The sequence below is a fragment of the Ornithorhynchus anatinus genome, chromosome 2, assembly GCF_004115215.2.
Source record: "Ornithorhynchus anatinus isolate Pmale09 chromosome 2, mOrnAna1.pri.v4, whole genome shotgun sequence".
NCBI classification, from domain to species: Eukaryota; Metazoa; Chordata; class Mammalia; order Monotremata; family Ornithorhynchidae; genus Ornithorhynchus; species Ornithorhynchus anatinus.
In genome coordinates, this window is record NC_041729.1 from 31,968,074 (window position 1) to 31,986,681 (window position 18,608).

General features: G+C 44.4%; 1 protein-coding gene across 2 annotated transcripts in view; it reads right to left on the reverse strand.

Moving 5' to 3' along the window:
* The window catches only part of PRKCB (protein kinase C beta), a 438,119-nt gene that overhangs the window by 111,851 nt on the left and 307,660 nt on the right, over positions 1 to 18,608 (reverse strand). For both annotated transcript variants that reach the window (XM_029057467.1, XM_029057466.1), the window contains exon 9: positions 7,329 to 7,475. In XM_029057467.1, the coding sequence (XP_028913300.1) occupies positions 7,329 to 7,475 (147 nt within the window). The remainder of the gene's footprint in view (positions 1 to 7,328; positions 7,476 to 18,608) is intronic.

Genomic DNA, 18,608 nt, shown 5'->3' on the forward strand with positions numbered 1-18,608 from the left:
GATTCGATATCAAGCACTATTAGTTTTGAGTAACTGCTCACATTCCTACTTCACCCCCAGCCACTTGCTCGATAACTCCACGGTTCGGTCAGAGGAGGAGCGTCAGGGAGAGTTACCTCCTCGTTCAGGTGCAAGGGGAGCGACACGGCGTCGCAGAAGGGACTGTTGTGTTTCAACACAGCGAGCTAAGTGGGCATCCTTCAAAGCCGCCCGTGTTTTCCGAAGCTCAGATGACCACTTAGGATCCAAAACTAATGGATGCCCCACAACGGTGGCAACCCATCAAGAGCGACAGAGACGTATGGGCTCATTATTCTAAGATGCAAGTAATCCAACAAATGCCTCGTAACTTGCCGGAATGCCCAATTAAAGTCTTCGCACACATTCTCCTTGTAATTACTAACCACAGGAAACACCTACCAAAGAAATGAAAGAAGTTTTCTCCCCCTAATCCAGGCAAGGAAGAACACACTTTTCTTACAATAAAACAGGAACATCTTGCTTGGTACATTAGACTTCAGGCCCCTCAGGCTTGCCTGACTTTGGATTCCAGTGGGTTACCTTTCCAGTGAGGAAAAGGAACCTGAAAACAAAAATCCAACCCTTCTAAAAGGAGCTGGACAGTGATCTCAGCCCAATCATTAGAAGGACAAGAACTGGAGGAAGCAGAGAAGCAGCATAGTTTAGTGGAAAGAGCCCAGGCTAGGGAGACAGAGGAGGTGGGTTCTAATCCCGACTCTACCGCTTGTCTACTGTGTGACCATGGGCAAGTCACTTAACTTCTCTGTGTCTCAGTTACCTCATTAGGTACATGTAATCAGGTTGGACACAGTCCCTGTCCCACATGGGGCTCAGAGTCCTCATCCCCATTTTACAGATGAGATGACTGAGGCAGAGAGAAATTAAGTGACTTGCCCAAGATCACCCAGCGGATGTGTGGTGGAGTCAGGATTAGAATCCATGTCCTCTGACTCTTGGGGCCCTTGCTCTTGCAACGTTGACTTCTTACCTCGTATTCTTCTTCACAATCTCCTTAGTCAATTCCTTCTCTCTGGGACTACTGTATAGGAATTGCCCCAAACTCAGTTAATCAATCAATCGGTCACTGGTATTTATTGAATGCCCACTGCGTGCCGAGCCCTGTACTAAGCACTTGGGAAAGTACAGGGCTCCAACAGATAGTAGACATTTTGGTCTTAAGGATTAACATTCCTTCAAACAGGGAATGTCACCATTTATTATACGGTATAATGATAATAATGTTGGTATTTGTTAAGCGCTTACTATGTGCCGAGCACTGTTCTGAGCGCTGGGGTAGACCCAGGGGAATCAGGTTGTCCCACGGGGGGCTCACAGTCTTCATCCCCATTTTACAGATGAGGTAACCGAGGCACCGAGAAGTGAAGTGACTCGCCCAAAGTCACACAGCTGACAAGTGACCGAGCAGGGATTCGAACCCATGAGCTCTGACTCCAAAGCCCGGGCTCTTTCCACTGAGCCACGCTGCTTCTCAACAATATAACAATATGATATAACAATAAACAGACACATTCCCTGCCCACAGTGAGCTTACAGTCTGGAGAAGAAAGGTTGGGGTGGCTAGGTAGAATGAGGGAGTCCCCCCACAAAAAAGTGGAAGTTGAAATGGGAGGAGCAGATGAGCTTCCCAAGGGAATGAGTAGCCTTATTGAAGGCCCATCTCCTCCAAGAGGCCTTCCCTGACTAAGCCCTCTTTTCCTTTTCTTCCACTCCCTTCTGCATCGCCCTGACTTGCTCCCTTCATTCATCCTCCCTTCCAGCCCCCCCAGCACATATGTCCATATCTGTAATTTACTCATCTACGGGCTCACTTCAAGGGTGCTCATCTTCTCCTTCCTCTTAGATGGGAAGGCAGCCCCCTTCCCCTCCAATAATAATATTGTTGGTATTTGTTAAGCGCTTACTATGTACAGAGCACTGTTCTAAGCACTGGGGGAGATACAGGGTAATCAGGTCGTCCCACGTGAGGCTCACAGTTAATCCCCATTTTACAGATGAGGGAACTGAGGCCCAGAGAAGTGAAGTGACTTGCCCACGGTCACACAGCTGACAAGGGGCAGAGCCGGGATTCGAACCCATGACCTCTGACTCCCAAGCCCGGGCTCTTTTCACTGAGACATGCTGCTTCTCCAAAGCACCTTGAACCAGGCAGGATCCAGAAATGGACACTGTGGGTGCTCCCCTTGCCAGGCTGGTTGGTCTTAAGCTCTGGGATAGCCTGGACTCTACTAGTCATGGCAGGCTCTGGGCACCCCGGAAAATACTGCTATAGGTAGCCGCCATGTATCCCAACTCCTACTGCCGCCATCGACTGAATGATCACCTCCCCTCAGTTACCCTCATCCCATTCTGATCCCCCCAACCCAGGATCGTTCCTCCCACATGGACCCTTTGGGTATTAACCACACATGCGTCCAGAACTCCCAGGATCCTGCCCCTAATACTGACCCCCGATTCCAGTAGTAGCAACATTGTTGTCAGTCCTGGTTCTTGCCTACATGGGGAGCAAAGTCCTCCCCATCTCTGGCTGAGGAGGGGTCCTGGAGGTGGGGCAGAGCTGGGACTGGCCATATGGGGGAAGGTCCTCCCTCCCACTCAGCTCTCAGAAGCTTTAAAACATGCCACCGTGACCTCGTACATACCGGGGGTAAGATTAGTCCAGGAAAAACAAGGCTTCTGACGCAATTTCGACGATGACTTTTGAAAGCTAGAGCTAATCTAATCTAATCATGGTATTTACTAAGCACTTACTACGTGCCACGCACTGTTCTAAGCGCAGAGGTAGACACGAGATGATCGGATCGGACGGTCCCTGTCCCACATGGGGCTCAGAGACTAAGTAGGGGGGAGCTGGGAAAGTAACTTTGGCCCGAATTGGAGGCTTGCCAGTGGGACATGAAGGTTGATGGGACGTTGAACTTTGGGACTAGTTAATAATTTCAGGTTGGCAAGGTGTTATCAAATGGGACCCCCCCACCCAGGATGATAAAGACTCATCCAAGGCTCATCTTTGGTAAACTGAATGCAAGTAAACAACTCTTCGATTCTTGGACCGGCTCTAAGCGTGCTCAGACGGCAGCTCAAAGCACATGGGGCCCGAGAACCTATGGGAAAACAGATGGAAAGGCAGAACTAAAGGTTCGGTGACTTGAGGCTCCTTCTCCGGCTTCCCTTTCATCTGCTTTCGAGCTGCTTCATCTTGGCTATAGCAGGCGGCCCTGTCCTCTCCCCCAGCCCCCCATCTCCTCCTAAGCCTGGATTAGGTAAGTAGGTCTCCTCTGATTTACTCAAACCAGAAAGGCACTTTTAATTAGATTTATGTTAGAATTACGGGTTTAGTGTTTGCCCTGATCCCGACGGATTCTCCCTGTGATCTTTATGAACCCCTCTTGTTGGATCCCAGAGCTCAGATTGGCTAGGGCTCTGTAAATTGTAGTAATCTATCTTGGTTTCTCTCATTTTCATAAATCAATTTTCCTCTCCGTGGGGACTCCTGTACTAACACTTCTGTAGCCTTTCCTCTACTGTGAATGTTCCCAAAACATCACAAGGATTGTCTCGATCCCACTGTGGTTTGGGATCCTGAAATATTCCACATCAGATTTAACAAGTAGTCCTGCTTCCAAGCCTGCTCTCCAGAACCCTAATTTTGGCAGCGGTGGCCAGTGGAAAGCCTCCACCTGACCCCAAAGCCCCACCATCCTGCCACCAAAAATGAGGGGCAAGGGCAGTTTTTATGGGCCAAGCAGGCCAATAGCATGGTTTGTGGGGCACGTTACCAGGACCCTGGGTGACAGCTGGCATTTGAGTGGATTTCCAGCCAACTGGAAGGCATGCATTTCTATTAATGTCTGTCTCTCCCTCTAGACCGTAAGCTCGTTGTGGACAGGGAATGTATCTGTTACAGCATTATATTATATTCTCCCAAGCGCTTAGTACAGTGCTCTGCGCGCAGTAAGTGCTCAGGAAATACAATTGGACTGACATGAGGACCTGATGTTACAGGAAATGATTCTCATCGCACCAGCGATCCATGTCAGGGTTCAGCCCCTCGATGCTCACAAAACTTCTTGAATCCAATCCCCTGAATATAAACCAGCTAATAGGTCAGATTTCATTCCAGTCATTAATGCTACCAGGTTCGGTGAAATTCCTTCAACTTCCATTAGGTCGACTCCAGGTAGACGTGGCCATGGCAATTCCCTGAATTTCAGAGCTGTGGTTTAAAAACCTGTAATGTCCACAAATGGTCCAGTGCCTAACAAAGCTAACTTCTCTCTCAGGAACCGCAGCATATTATGATAAGAAGCGGCATGGCTCTATACCCTTCATTCCACAGAAACCACCCTCTCACAAGTCACAGATGATCGCCTTCTTGCCAAATCCAATGACTTCTACTCCACCTCAATCCTCCTTGACCTCTCAACTGCCTTTTAAGATGTCGACCACTCCCTTCTCCTGGAAACATTGTCCAACTTTAGCTTCATGTTAAAGCTAAACTGTGTTTAGCTTCATGTTAAAGCTAAACTGTCCTCTCCAGGTTCTCTTCCTACCTCTCTGGCCTCTCATTCTCAGTTTTTTTTTTGCAGGTTCCACCTGTTTCCCTCCCCCTAACTGTGGGAGTCCCTCAAGGTTCAGTTCTGGGTCCCTTTCTATTCTCAGTCTACACCCACTCCCTTAAAGAACTCATTCGCTCCCTTGGCCTCACCTGCCACCTCTGTGGATGATTCCCAAATCTACATCTCTGTAGTCTCATATTTCCTCCTTTCTTCAAGATTTGGATGTCCCTGCGGACACCCAAATTTAACATGTCCAAAAGAGGAGTCCTTATCTTCCCACTCAAACCCTGTCTTCCCCCAGATTTTCCCTTCAGTGTAAGCAGTACCACTATCCTTCCCATCTCACAAGCCCATAACCTTGACATTATTCTCGACCCAGCTCTAATTCAATCCACATACTCTCTAATTCAACCCACATAGTCTGGCCCTAAATCCTGTGAGTTCAACTTTCACCCCTTCACTAAAATCTTACCTTTCCTCTCCACCCAAATTGCTACCGCATTAATCCATGTCCCACTATGATTACTTTATTGGCCTCCTTGCTGACCTCCCCGCCTCCTGTCTCTCGCCACTCCAGTCCATACTTCACACTGCTGCCCGGAACATTGTTCTACAAAAACATAGAGTTCATGTTTTCCCCACTCCTCAAGAACCTCCAGAAACTCCTCAACATCAACTTTAAAGCATTCGATCACCTTGTCACCTCCTAATTTACCTCAGTGCTCCCCTCCTACAACCCAGCTGCACACGGTTTTCTCCTAATGCCAACCTACTCACTCTATCGCGTCTCATCTATCTCATCTATCTACCCCTTGTCCATGTTCTGCCTCTGGCTTGGAATGTCCTCCCTTTTCACATCCGACACATAATTACCGTCTCCACCTTCAAAGCCTTTTTAAAGGCGCATCTCCTCCCAGAGGCCTTCCCCGACTAAGCCCTAATTTTCTCTTCTCCCATTCTCTTCTGTGTCAACTTTGCACTTGGATTAGCTCGCCCCTTCATTAGGCCCACAGCACTTACGTGCATATCTAAAACGTATTTATTTATATTAATGTCTGTTTCCTTCTCTTGACTCTAAATCCACTGTGGGCAGTGAATGTGTCTACCGACACACTGTCATACTGTACTCTCCCAAGTGCTCAGTACAGCGTTCTGCACACAATAAGCACTCAATAAATAAGAGTAATTGATTAACTAATTGATTGATTGTGCACAGGCCTAGGAGCCAGAAGGACCTGAGTTCAAATTCTAGCTCCACCACTTGTCTGCCGTGTGACTTTGGGCCAGTCACTTTAATAATAATACTAATAATAATAATAATGTTGGCATTTGTTAAGCGCTTACTATGTGCAGAGCACTGTTCTAAGCGCTGAGGAAGATACGGGGTAATCAGATTGTCCCACATGAGGCTTACAGTCTTAATCCCCATTTTACAGATGAGGTAACTGAGGCACAGAGAAGTTAAGAGACTTGCCCACAGTCACACAGCTGACAAGGGGCAGAGCCGGAATTTGAACCCATGACTTCTGACTCCCCAGCCCGGGCTCTTTCCACTGAGCCATGCTGCTTCCCCTACTTTACTTCTCTGTGCCTCAGTTACCTCATCTGTAAAATAGTGACTAAGACTGTGAGCCCCATGTGGGATTTGGACTGTAGCCAACCTGATTAGCATGAATCTACCCCAGGGTTTAGAATAGTGTATGGTATATAGTAAGCACTTAGCAAATATCATTAATAAAAAAAAGAAGAGGCACCCTTTTGGGCATGACCCCTGTAAATTCATCAGGATTCTGAACAAAATGGACAATCGATGCAAATGAGATCTGATTTTGTTTCTTCGAAGAAGATACGGTAAGTTTCTCGGGGGCAGGACTGCGTCAACCAACTGTTCGTATTGTACTTTCTCAAGCGCTCAGTAAGAGTTCGATCTCACTCCCACTTCTGGTCAGCTATCCACTGGCTCAGAGACGGGAGCAATTGGATTTGTTCCCCTCTAGTTTGTAAGATAATTATAGGTTGGGAACATGTCTGTTATTCCTGTTGTATTGTACTCTCCCAAGCACTTAGTACAGTGCTCTGCACGTAATAAACACTCAACAAATATGATCGATTGATTGATTTGTGCAACAGCAGTAAAAACCTTTCAGTTTTCAAGATCGAACATGATCAACTAATGTCTGTTATTATAATAAAAATGTCTGAAAAAATTCTTTTGGGCCCAACCGGATTGTCTGTTCACTTAGTTTCGACGCTCACCGTTCATGACTATAGTCAAACAAATTGGAAATACTGTTCTAAATAGTCCTTCTACACCCATATTGTCTTAAACTGAAATCCTTGAGAAAAAAGAAGGCAAAGTGGGGTTTTTACAATCGTTGACTAATTCAGCCTCACCAGGAAGCAGACAGGCCTCAGTGATTTTATTCCCATTTTTATAGATGAAGCAACCAAGGAACAGAAGCCTGCAGTAATTGGCACTTACTGAGATAGTGAGTGGTGTTGGCAGACTAGAACCTAAGTCTCAACTTCCATTATCCTCGACCAGCTATTGGGTCAGGTCCCCTACCAGGCGATACTACTTTGGTTTAAAAGATCTTTCAGGGGCTGAAAAGTTAAATATCGTCGGAGGGCCAGCACACACACACACATACACACACACACTCACTCACTCCCTCTCTCTCTCTCTCTCTCTCTTCAGAGACTCATTAAAGAAACGAGGTTATACTCTACCTTGCCAAAGCTCCCTTTTCCCAGCACCATGAGGAAATTAAAATCTGTCAGTTTCATTCGATCCCTGTTTCCATTGTTGTCAAATTTGGACAGAGCGTTGACTGTCTTTTCTTCTGCAACCTTGGTGCCTTGACCAATCTTGGCTCTCTGAAGAGGGAAACACAGAGAGTACAATGAAAGATGTGAATAGGCATTTAGGAAAATAACAATACCTATACATTAAACATTTCCCCTTAACAGTACAGTTTAGGACAAGAACAGCAAATTGCAAAGGAGAACCATGAACACAGAGTTCTGCTTTGGGAGTTGCATATACATTTCTAAAAAGAAAAAAAATATGTTTCCTTGAAAAGCCTCATCAATGATCAACTCCCCATCTTCCCACTGACACATGAGCACCCAACCTGCTTGCTTTGCCAAAAAGAGTCACTGTCGGTGGTCCTTCAAGTAGCAGGTAATCCAAAAGTAACAATGAAGAGCTTGTTTTTCCTGCAAGTTGTTGGTGAATCATAAAAATTAGGAAATGGGAGAACTCTAATAGGTCAGAGAGTCCAAATTTTGGAAACCAGCTCTCTACTCATTCATCTCCAAGAGTTTTGTTCAGACTGTTCTGAAATGGTTTCAAAACTGAGCCTTCCATTATTAAGCTGTGTGGCCTAACATTATAAACATTCCTGGGTGGGTCCCAGGGGAGGTTGGGCCCTAAATGAAAGTTTGGAAGGGATCAAGACCCTGAAATTGGTAGTCCCAATTCTACTCTTCAATCAATCAATCGATCATATCTATTGAGCGCTGACTTTGCACGGAGCACTGTACTAAGCATTTGGGAGAGTACAATATGTAATGTAGTGTTCAGGAGTAACCCAAGGTCACCAGATCTCTACTGTGGGACTGTGGAGAGAAATAACCAGAAAGAAACCACATACATTGTTCTCCATCTCCGCAGTGATGAACTTTTCCCTTGGAAGAGACTCCATGATCCTGGTCTGGGCCTTTCCTCTCAAAAATATAGTAATTATAGTATTTGTTAAGTGCTTACTACGTGCCAAGCACTGTTCTAAACACTGGGGTAGATACCAGGTAATCAGGTTGTCCCACATGGGGCTCACAGTCTTAATCCCCATTTTACAGATGAGGTAACTGAGGCACAGAGAAGTTAAGTTACTTTCCCAAAGTCCCACAGCTGACAAGCGGCGGACCGGGTTTAGAACCCATGACCTCTGACTCCCAAGCCTGTGTTCTTTCCACTAAGCCACGCTGCTTCTCTGCAACCTCGGGACTCCTCCATGAGGCTCAACCCATCCTAGCGAGACTAGCCCAAGGCCAGGATGTTGACAGTCCCCTCGCTTCTCCATCCTGGGAGATACCACGCAGATATCCCTGTCCCCAGGAAGCCCAAGGGGTTCAACTCAACTGTGAGGTTGCAGTGGTCTGGGAAAGATCTAACTGAAGTTTGTGCTATATGAGATGCCTTCACCTCAGGGTCAGCGATGCTGGCGATGCAGCCAAAACGGCCCTAGAGTTAGGTGAAGGGTCTTGCTAGTGAGACACGTACACAGATGGTTGAAGAGGTCACCGAAGAGGTGGTGTTTGTAGGGATCGGTATCAATAATAACCCTATTGATCGAGCAACTATTTTGTGGGGTCACGCTTGACTGTGTGGAACATACACCTCTGCCCTCAAGGAGCTTGCAATCTAATAGGAGAGAGAGCGGACATGATGAATGAACAACAGATAAAGGTAAGAGGGGAGATAGAAAAACAAGAGGAGAAATATCAGTAAGAAACATCAGTCGAGAAGCAGCATGGCCAAGTGGACAGAACACGGGCCTGGGAGTCAGTAAGACTTGGGTTCTAATCTCTGCTCCACCACCTCTTCTTTATGACCTTGGGTAAGTCATTTTACTTCTCTGTGCCTCTGTTACTACTTCTCTGGGGCTCAGTTACCTCATCTTCAAAATGGGGATAAGACCAATGAGTCCCATGTGGGACATGGACCGTGTCTAACCTGAATAGTAAGAGCCACTGACGCATCAAAATCGGGGACAATACTCAGTGAAAACAAAGATTTATGGACTACCACCAAGAAATCCAGTTATAATATGGGGTGTTTATTAGCTACATACCCTAAGTCAACCCCAAGGCGACTTGGCTCATTGATAGTGAACCAAGAATTGCATGGAAATCAGAGGTACGGTTCTTGTATTTGGAAACAAATGCGCAAAAAAACCCAACAGGACCCTGAGAGGAAGAGGCGGGAGTATGATTTGAGAGAGGCAGGAACAGATCCTTCCACTGTAGTGAGCATCAGTTAGGCCAACGGGACCCTCACTAAGGTAGAGTCCATTGGTGCCTGAGGCAAAAAGAACTGTGATTCTTTTGGTAAATGGTATCCTGGGGAAGTGATGCCAACCGGAGAGCAAAGGGACGGTAGGCGTCATCACAATCAAATCATCTGTGCCGACCCGCGCTCCCCCCCCCCCCCCCCCGCCCCCCGGCCCAGCACAGATCCTGGTCAACCTCCTCTTCTCCTTCCACAGTCCAGGTTCAGTTGTTCATAGTCTGGCTGACTGAGTAGGCCACCCCTGACCCCCGCCCCCATCCCCCCACAGCACACCAAGTCAGTCACATTTATTGAGCACTCACTGAGTACAAAGCACTGTACTAAGCTCTTGGAAGAGTATAATACTCTGCCACTTGTAGCTCTGCCACTTGTCAGCTGTGTGACTGTGGGCAAGTCACTTAACTTCTCTGTGCCTCAGTTACCTCATCTGTAAAATGGGGATTAACTGTGAGCCTCACGTGGGACGACCTGATTACCTTGTATCTACCCCAGCACTTAGAACAGTGCTCGGCACATAGTAAGCGCTTAACAAATATCAACATTATTATTATAATAATACAACAGTAAACAGATACATTCCGTACCCACAATGAGCTGACAGTCTAAAGGGAGAGGCAGATGTTAATATATATGAATAAATCACAGATTTGCTTGTATATATCCCAGCACTTAGTACAGTGTCTGGCACATAGTAAATGTTTTACAAATACCACAAGTATTATTGATATCATAAGTGATGTGGGGCTGGGAGGGGAGATGAATAAAGGGAGGGAGTAAGGATGATGGAGAACAGAGTGGGAGAAGAGGAAAAGAGGGCTTAGTCAGGGAGGTCCTCTTAGACAATATATGCCTTCAAGGACTGGGGCAAGCACTGGGGAAGATTTAAGAAAAAAATTTCACTCTGAGCGTGGCCTAGTGGGAAGAGCATGGGCCAGGTACTCAGAGGGCTTGGGTTCTAATTCCAGCTCTGCCAGTTGCTTTCTCTGTGACTTTGGGCAAGTCACTTAACTTCTCTGTGCCTTAGTGATCTCATCCGTAAAATGATTAAATCCTCTTCCCTCCAACTTAGACTGTGAGTCCCAGGGACTGTGCTGAATCTGATTAACTTGTGTCTATCCCAATGCTTAGAACAGTGCTTGACACATAGGAAGTGTTGAATAAATGTCATTAAAAAATCCAGTGTTCCTCATAGACTAGCAGTCCAACAGTGGTGAGTTGCCACAAGCCTAATCTCCTGAAGGTCGACTCCGGGCCCTTGTGAACCAATCCAGTTTGGACCTCTGCATTTTAAGAGGAATGTTGAGGTACTGACAGTTCAGAGAGGATGAACAAATATGATTTAACAGATTGGACAATGGGACTTGAAGAACATTCAAGGAAGCCAGTGTCATTTGGTCTGGAGAAAAATTAGCTGAGAGGGAACTTAATAGCCATCACTGACTATAGGAAGGATGACTTATGAGAAGGATCCTGAATTACCCTCGTGAAGGAGGGATCAGGGAAAACAGGCTTAAATCACGGAAAGTGGGATTTAGTTTAGACTTCAGGAACCACTTCTTGATGGTGAAATATAGCATGGCCCTATTATCGGCCTATTATTGTACTTATCTACACAAGTACAGATAGTCACAGATATCTTTTGAGGCTACAAGAAGTAATCAAATAGGCCCTGGATAAGTTCGATCAAAGTAACTGAGTTTGAAGAAGAAGCCAGGTGACATATTGATGAGAATGGTTTGGGTTTGATCGGGCTCATACGAGTGACTAAAGAAGAAAGCCTAATAATGGAGACTCTGGAATTACTGCCCCAGCAACCTCCAAGAGAGACATGAAAATCCATCTGTCATGAGGGATTTTGACACAGTCCTGCCTGTCACAGGAGGATCAGTGGACATACCACCCCCATCCCCTTCTGGCTGTTATATTCCATTAGCCCGAAGAATTTCCAATCCCTGTTTAGGGCAGCACAGCTTGAGTGGATACCCTGTTAAACAACGGAAGGTTGAGTGCGTGAACAAAGTATTGAACCCAGGTTCACATATTTTACTTCCCGAAGTCAATGTCCTTCAATCACTAATCCCTTGATTCTTTATTCTGAGAAAAAGAATGCACCACACATGGTAAACCCTCTCCCTGTGCCATCAAAACCAGGTTTCATTCATGAAAGCCAAATCATATCATTTCTAGTAATGTTTTTCTTAAAACGAAGACTTTAGGCATTTAAATATTTTACAGAAATCCAGAGTTCTTATCAGGCCGAGATTTCATTATTCATTCGTTCAATCGTATTTATTGAGTGCTTCCTGTGTGCAGAGCACTGTACTAAGCACTTGGGAAAAGTACAATACAACTATAAACACTGACAATCCCTGCCCACAATGAGCTACTCTCTGGTATTAGAAAGAATCATGTTGCCACCTAAAATGAATTCATAAAACCAATGAGTGCTGAATGCAGACTACATAGTTCTTTGTGGGATGGCTTTGAGGATATACAAACCAAATTCCAATTCAAATCTAGCCTTTTCTTATTAAAAGCGCTCAGAAAACATATTTTACATGGTACATCTCATCATTGGCTACCCCCTTTTTCACTGGTCTGGCTATCTGCTTTACTAGTTATCTAATTTGCTGAGCCAGAATTTGAAAAAGCTATCTCAGAATGCATTCAGTTTTAATTTTTTGAAATATACTATATTGTAGAGATTGCACAGAAGTCACTCTACCATGCAATTCCATTAACCTGATTCCGGCAGTTCAATTTGACTGTGGCTCAAAGCTTCTCCAGATAGGAGGCTTGCAAGTCATCTCCGAGTCTTTTCTGGTGCTAATTGGTTATTGCGAGGTTTACCTTGTGGTAACTCTCTCACATTCAAGGTCATTTGAAACTTGCACATAGGATGGGGAATGTTTAAGATGGAAACTGTTTTTGTAGCCTGAATGTGGTTCAGGAAACCACTGGAGGCTGACCCATCACAATTATTATCTGAAAGAAGTACTTTTGGAGACAGATTCTTCTGTCTTGAACTCTTGCAAAGAAAAATAAGATGTCTTAAGGTATGAAGATTGAAAAAAAACCTCCTAAATTTCAAATGGAAAGATAGTTCCTTCAAGAGTGCTTTTCTCGTATGCAATGTTTTACCATTACTTCAGAAGTTTCATCACTGCTTTTTTTAGTATGTTGACAAGAGAAGAAAAATTTTACCAGCCCGCTATTTCCTTTAGCACAAGAAAGCTCGATACAGATGGGTTAGCAAAATTTTTTTAAAAAAGAGTTGAAAAAAATTGAATAGCATCCAGCAGAACACTTCCCCTAATCAGTCTGTTCGAGTTTCACCTAATGAATTTGGAAAACTACGGACTCCACAAGAGTAAATACACTATAAGCATTTTTGGAACCAGTCCTACCATTAGTTCAAGAAAAGAACTCCTTGTTCACTGAAAACCAACTGCACTAGACTAAACCAACAAGCTATCAGTTTGTGAATCTTGAATCTGTTCGATTAACCAATAACAAATCTTAGGAGTTGACTTTCTGTATATGGAAACATTTGGATGCTTAAAGAAATGGAAGTAACCAGATATCATAGGGTGAATATTTATTATACACACTCAAAAGATGTTATAGTCCTGAACAAATCTCCAAATTTAGCGTCACTAAATGACTTTCTGGCTGTCCATTCGTATATGCTTGTCTTCCCATTAGAGTTCAGCTCTTTGAGGGCAGAGCCAGGTGTCTTTTTCTTCTTCTATAATACCTAAAACAGTGCTTGGAAATAAATATGTGTGTAAAAAAAATTGTTTATTGTAACAGTGCTCATGTTCCAATTTGCCAATATAAATGGGAGGGTGACATGCCCGTGAAGGTTTAATTGCTTTTCCCCATTTTTTTCAGAGAAGCCAAATGCCAATCACTAATAATAATAATGATTGTGGTATTTATTATTATTATTGTATTTGTTAAGTGCTTACTATGTGCCAAGCACTGTTCTAAGCGCTGGGGTAGATACAAGATAATCAGTTTGTCCCACATGGTCCTCATATTCTCAATCTCCATTTTACAGACGAGGTAACTGAGGCACAGAGAAGTTAAGTGGCTTGCCCAAGGTCACACAGCAGGCAAGTAGTGGAGCCGGGATTAGAACTCATATCCTCTGACCCCCAAGCCCCTGATCTTTCCACTAAACCACACTGTTTCTCTATTTGTTAAGTGCTTACTATATGCCAGGTACTCTACTAAGTGCTGGGGTAGATACAAGATAATCATGTTGGACACAGTCCCTGTCCTACATGGGGCTCATAGTCTTAAGCCCTATTTTATAGATGAGGTAACTGAGGCCCAGAAAAGTGAAGTGATTTACCCAAGGTCACAGCAGATAAGTGGCAGAACTAGCATTTGAACCCAGATCCTCTGACTCCCAATCCCGTGTTCTTTCCATGCTGCTTCTAGTGCTTTTGGACAGGGCTCCGGCCTCACAACGGCTTGTGGAAATGGCCCACTATGGGGAGACGAGGGGCATTATTTGCCTTTTACAGTAGTTTGGTAGACTGACCCTCACCACACCTTCCTGGACATCCCATGAGCCAGTTAAGTGTATTTCCTGCATGGCAATTTCTGAACATGAGGTATGAACAGAAGTAGCCCAAAATTATTTTTATGATACTGTGAGAGTCAGGGAGTGTTAGTCCCATTTTACAGCTGGAAAACTGCGGAACCAAGAAATGCAGTATCTCGCCCAAATAATTTCTAAAATCTATATGTATTTAATATATAACATAATTATAGATCAGATCCTATAATATAATGTATAATTATAATATTCACTCGATACAGTGCAGCAGAGGACTGACTGCCGGGAGAAAATAGCAGGAAACCGACCAGCCTACCACATGGGGATGAAGAGAGGGATAACGTCTCCTCAGGATTGTAAGGTCCTTGTCGGCAGGGAATGTAGCTACCAACTCTGTTGTACTGCATTTTCCCAAGTGTTTAGTACAGTGCTCTTTATACAGTAAGCTGCCAATAAATACCATTGATTGATTCTCCAGCGCAGGAACAGGAAGACTGTTAATACTATGAGGCAGATTCAAAAACAGTACAGGCATTTTAAGTAATAGAAGTCAGCTTGGCAAGGGAATATCTTTATGGACTCCAGTGTAGAATGGATTGTTAATTGCGCTTCAATCTTTTCAAGCACTCCTGCTTACCTGGCTAGGAGCTCACTGTTAGAATGTCATCCTGAGATTCATAGAACAGTATCCCCTGGAATGTTGGAGGTGCCCTGTTCAATCCAATTCCAGTGCCAGTTTGGAAAAGCGGGGATAAAGTAGAGGGCCTAGTTTTGTTCAATGTATTCTATGTCTCCCACTCTGGACTGTAAGCTTGTTTTGAGCACAGATTATGTCTACTAACTCTGTAGTGTTGTTCCTTCCCAAGTACTTAGTACAGTCCTCTGCACACAGTAAACGCTCAATAAATATCATTGACGATGATGATTCTCCTCAAGAATCTCCAGTTGTTGCCCATCTAGCTCTGCATCAATCAGAAACTCCTTACCAAAGGCTTTAAAGCACTCAAACACCTTGCCCTCTCCTACCTTACCTCCCTGATTTCCTACAACTCAGCCTGCAAACTTCACTCCTCTAATGCTAACCTTCTCACTGTACCTCCATCTCACCTATCTCGCCGTTGACTTCTCAACCACAGCCTGCTTTCGGCCTAGAAAGCTCTCCCTCTTCATATCTGACAATCACTCTCCCCACCTTCAAAGTCTTCTTGAAGGTCCATCTCCTCCAAGAGGTTTTCCCCAGGTAAGCCCTTATTTCCTCTTCTCCTACTCCCTTCTGTGTTGTTTCTGCACTTGGATTTGACCGTTTTAGTTACTCCTCCTCAGCCCCACAACACTTATGTACAAATCCAGAATTCACTCGACTAAATTAATGCCTGTGTCCCCCTCTAGACTGTAAGCTCATTATGGGCAGGGAACATGTCTACCAACTTTATTATAGTGTACTCTGCCAACACTACAACTCAGGGCATACAGTAAGTGCTCAATAAATTTGATTGATTGATTAATTAATGAGAGCTAGAGACCTGGATGCAGGTGCTACAATATGCTTCCACTGCCCTGGAAAAGTCTTCCAACTCAACAGTCTCCACCCATCATCCAAAGTCCTAGAGACAAGTCAGTCAAGAATGCTGTGTGTAGCTGTGTGTGCCCTAGAGGTACTCACCCAAGAAGTCATGCAAATGATTTCAAACAGCTTTGCAAAATCAGCCAAGCGTCACAGGCTGATCGTAAATCTACAGAAAGCTGGGTTAATCTATCAGTTTGCCCTCGGGAAGCCATGCACTCAGCCAAAAATCTATATTGGCAACGGAGCTAAACTCAGGCCGGAATCCTGGACCTAGGCAGCACAATGATCAAGGATGTAGTAAAAGACAAGGAAGTAGAATACTGATTCAAGAAGGCCAGCATGTCTTTTAAGAGATTTGCAGAGAGTGGCAGCAGGGTAGAATCAGGCTGTATGTCAAACTACAACTCAACACAGCCTGAGGGTCTGTCTAAACTTCGCTCTGTCTGGGGGACCTGGACTCTCCTCAAAGGCTATGTCTGGTTCTTTGAACAGTTCCATCGGCATGATCAATGGCCTGTGATAAATCTGCAAATGCTATTTTCTGAGCGCTTACTGCTTACAGAGCACTGTATTAAGTGTTTGGGAAAGTACAACAGGTCACAGGTTCTAATCCCAGCTCAGTGACTTGTCTGCTGTGTGGCCTTGGGCAAATCACTTGACTTCTCTCTGCCTCAGTTCCCTCATTTGTAAAATGGGGATTAAGACTGTTCGTCTTCCATGGGACAGGGACTATGTCCAACCCAATTTACTTATATCCACCCCAGTGCTTAGTACAGTGCCTGGCACATAGTAAGCACTTAACAAATATCATTATTATTATTATCATTACAATAAGAGTTGGTAAACATGAACCCTACCCACAAAAAGGATACCCACCCCACCCTCAACCCCACAGCCCTTATGCATATATGTATATATATAAATGATATACTCTTCATTTGATCATATTTATTGAGCACTTACTGTGTGCAGAGCTCTGTACTAAGAGCTTGGAAAGCACAATTTGGCAACAAATAGAAACAGTCCCTACTCAACAATGGGCTCACAGCCTAGAAGGTTCATTCATTCATTCAATTGTATTCACTGAGCACTTGCTGTGTGCAGAGCACTGTATTAAGCACATTATATTAATGTCTGTCTCCCCTTACAGACTGTAAGGGAACATATCCACTGATTCTGTTATACTGTACTCTCCCAAGTGTTTACTGTGTACTCTGTACCCTTCACCTGGTAAGCACTCAATAAACACCACTGATGATGATGACAAAGGAGTTGACAATCTACAGATACTCAGCGGTCTACTCAACAACAAATTGCAAGGCAGGATCACAAACGAACTACTAGAATAAAGTCAGTCACCTAGCACTGAAGCTATGCTTACCTCAACAAAATTGTATTGGGTAGGACATGGACAGAGAATGGATGACAGTAGAAAGGAAGAGCTTTTTCAACCGTGAGCCCGGTAACCATCGTTAGACAAAGAAGCTTCAGGGGCTCACAAGAGATAGATATGTTGAAGATGGTTTTCAAGTGCGCACGGATAACGAGGATGTAGGTCCCACATCGGCTTTTTCTGCTATAGCCACATCCCTAGGTGAATTTTACTATTGGTGGCATCTTCTTCATTCCAGAAGGACTAGTGTAGAATCAATCACAGCTAAGAAACCGGACAGAACAGTCTAGATGTCTTAAGAAGGGTCCTATATGGCTAGATAATGCCGCTTAGAATGGGAAATATATTTCCTGTTCCTTTTAATGATCCTCAATCACCCAAATATATATAAAAAGCTGTCATATGGGCTGAAGCTTTGTCCTATTGATTTCTGTTGCCCAGAAACACACAGGATCAAGCGATACTAATGCAAATCGATAGGACAATTCTTTATATTCCTTATCTTTCTAAAGAAAATGACAGCTCCTTTGGCTGCTGCATCTCAATTAGCACGATGGAACTTCCCACCGATCATTCTGGTCTCTTTAAACTCATCTATCTGGGGGTGACCACTGCGTTCTACCACTGAACATTATTTTGGTTTTAAATAGGCACATTCACTAAGGACTAGGACTCGTGATGCACAGGCACTGTAAGAAAAGACAGAGCTTTTGTCAGCATCTCAATAAGGGGAGGCACTCCTGATTTTTGAGAATGCGGTTCGGCTGGATGCAATTCTGCTAACGATACCTAAGCTGTTTGCCAATACTCAGAGCGCTCTGAGCTCACAACCTACAGTGGCAATGTGCCTTCAGCACAATGGGAAACCACAATGAGAAAAGGAACGAGATGTATTAGCTCCGTTCTAGACAGTAAACTCATTTTGGGCAGGGAATGTGTCTGCTAATTCTGTTATATTGTACTAAGTGCTTAGCACAGTGCTCTGAACACAGTAAGTGCTCGACAAATACCACTGACTGACTGATGAATGAGCACTTTGCTCCATCATCTGCAGGTCACGTTTGCCAGGTTTTCAAGATGTCTGCAGATTTACATTTCTCCAGATAGACTTCCCAGGGAGGGAGTGGGAGAGAGGGTGCTATAAATTAATGTTAAGATCTATGGTGTCCCAAAAGAGAATCAGGACTATGCTAAACATCGCCTTGATTCTATTTAGTTGCCATTGTTTTTCGAGATGTTCTTCCCCTTGACTATATTTATCGCCATTGTTCTCGTCTGTCCGTCTCCCCCGATTAGACCGTAAGCCCGTCAAACGGCAGGGACTGTCTCTATCTGTTGCCGACTTGTTCATCCCAAGCGCTTAGTACAGTGCTCTGCACATAGTAAGCGCTCAATAAATACTATTG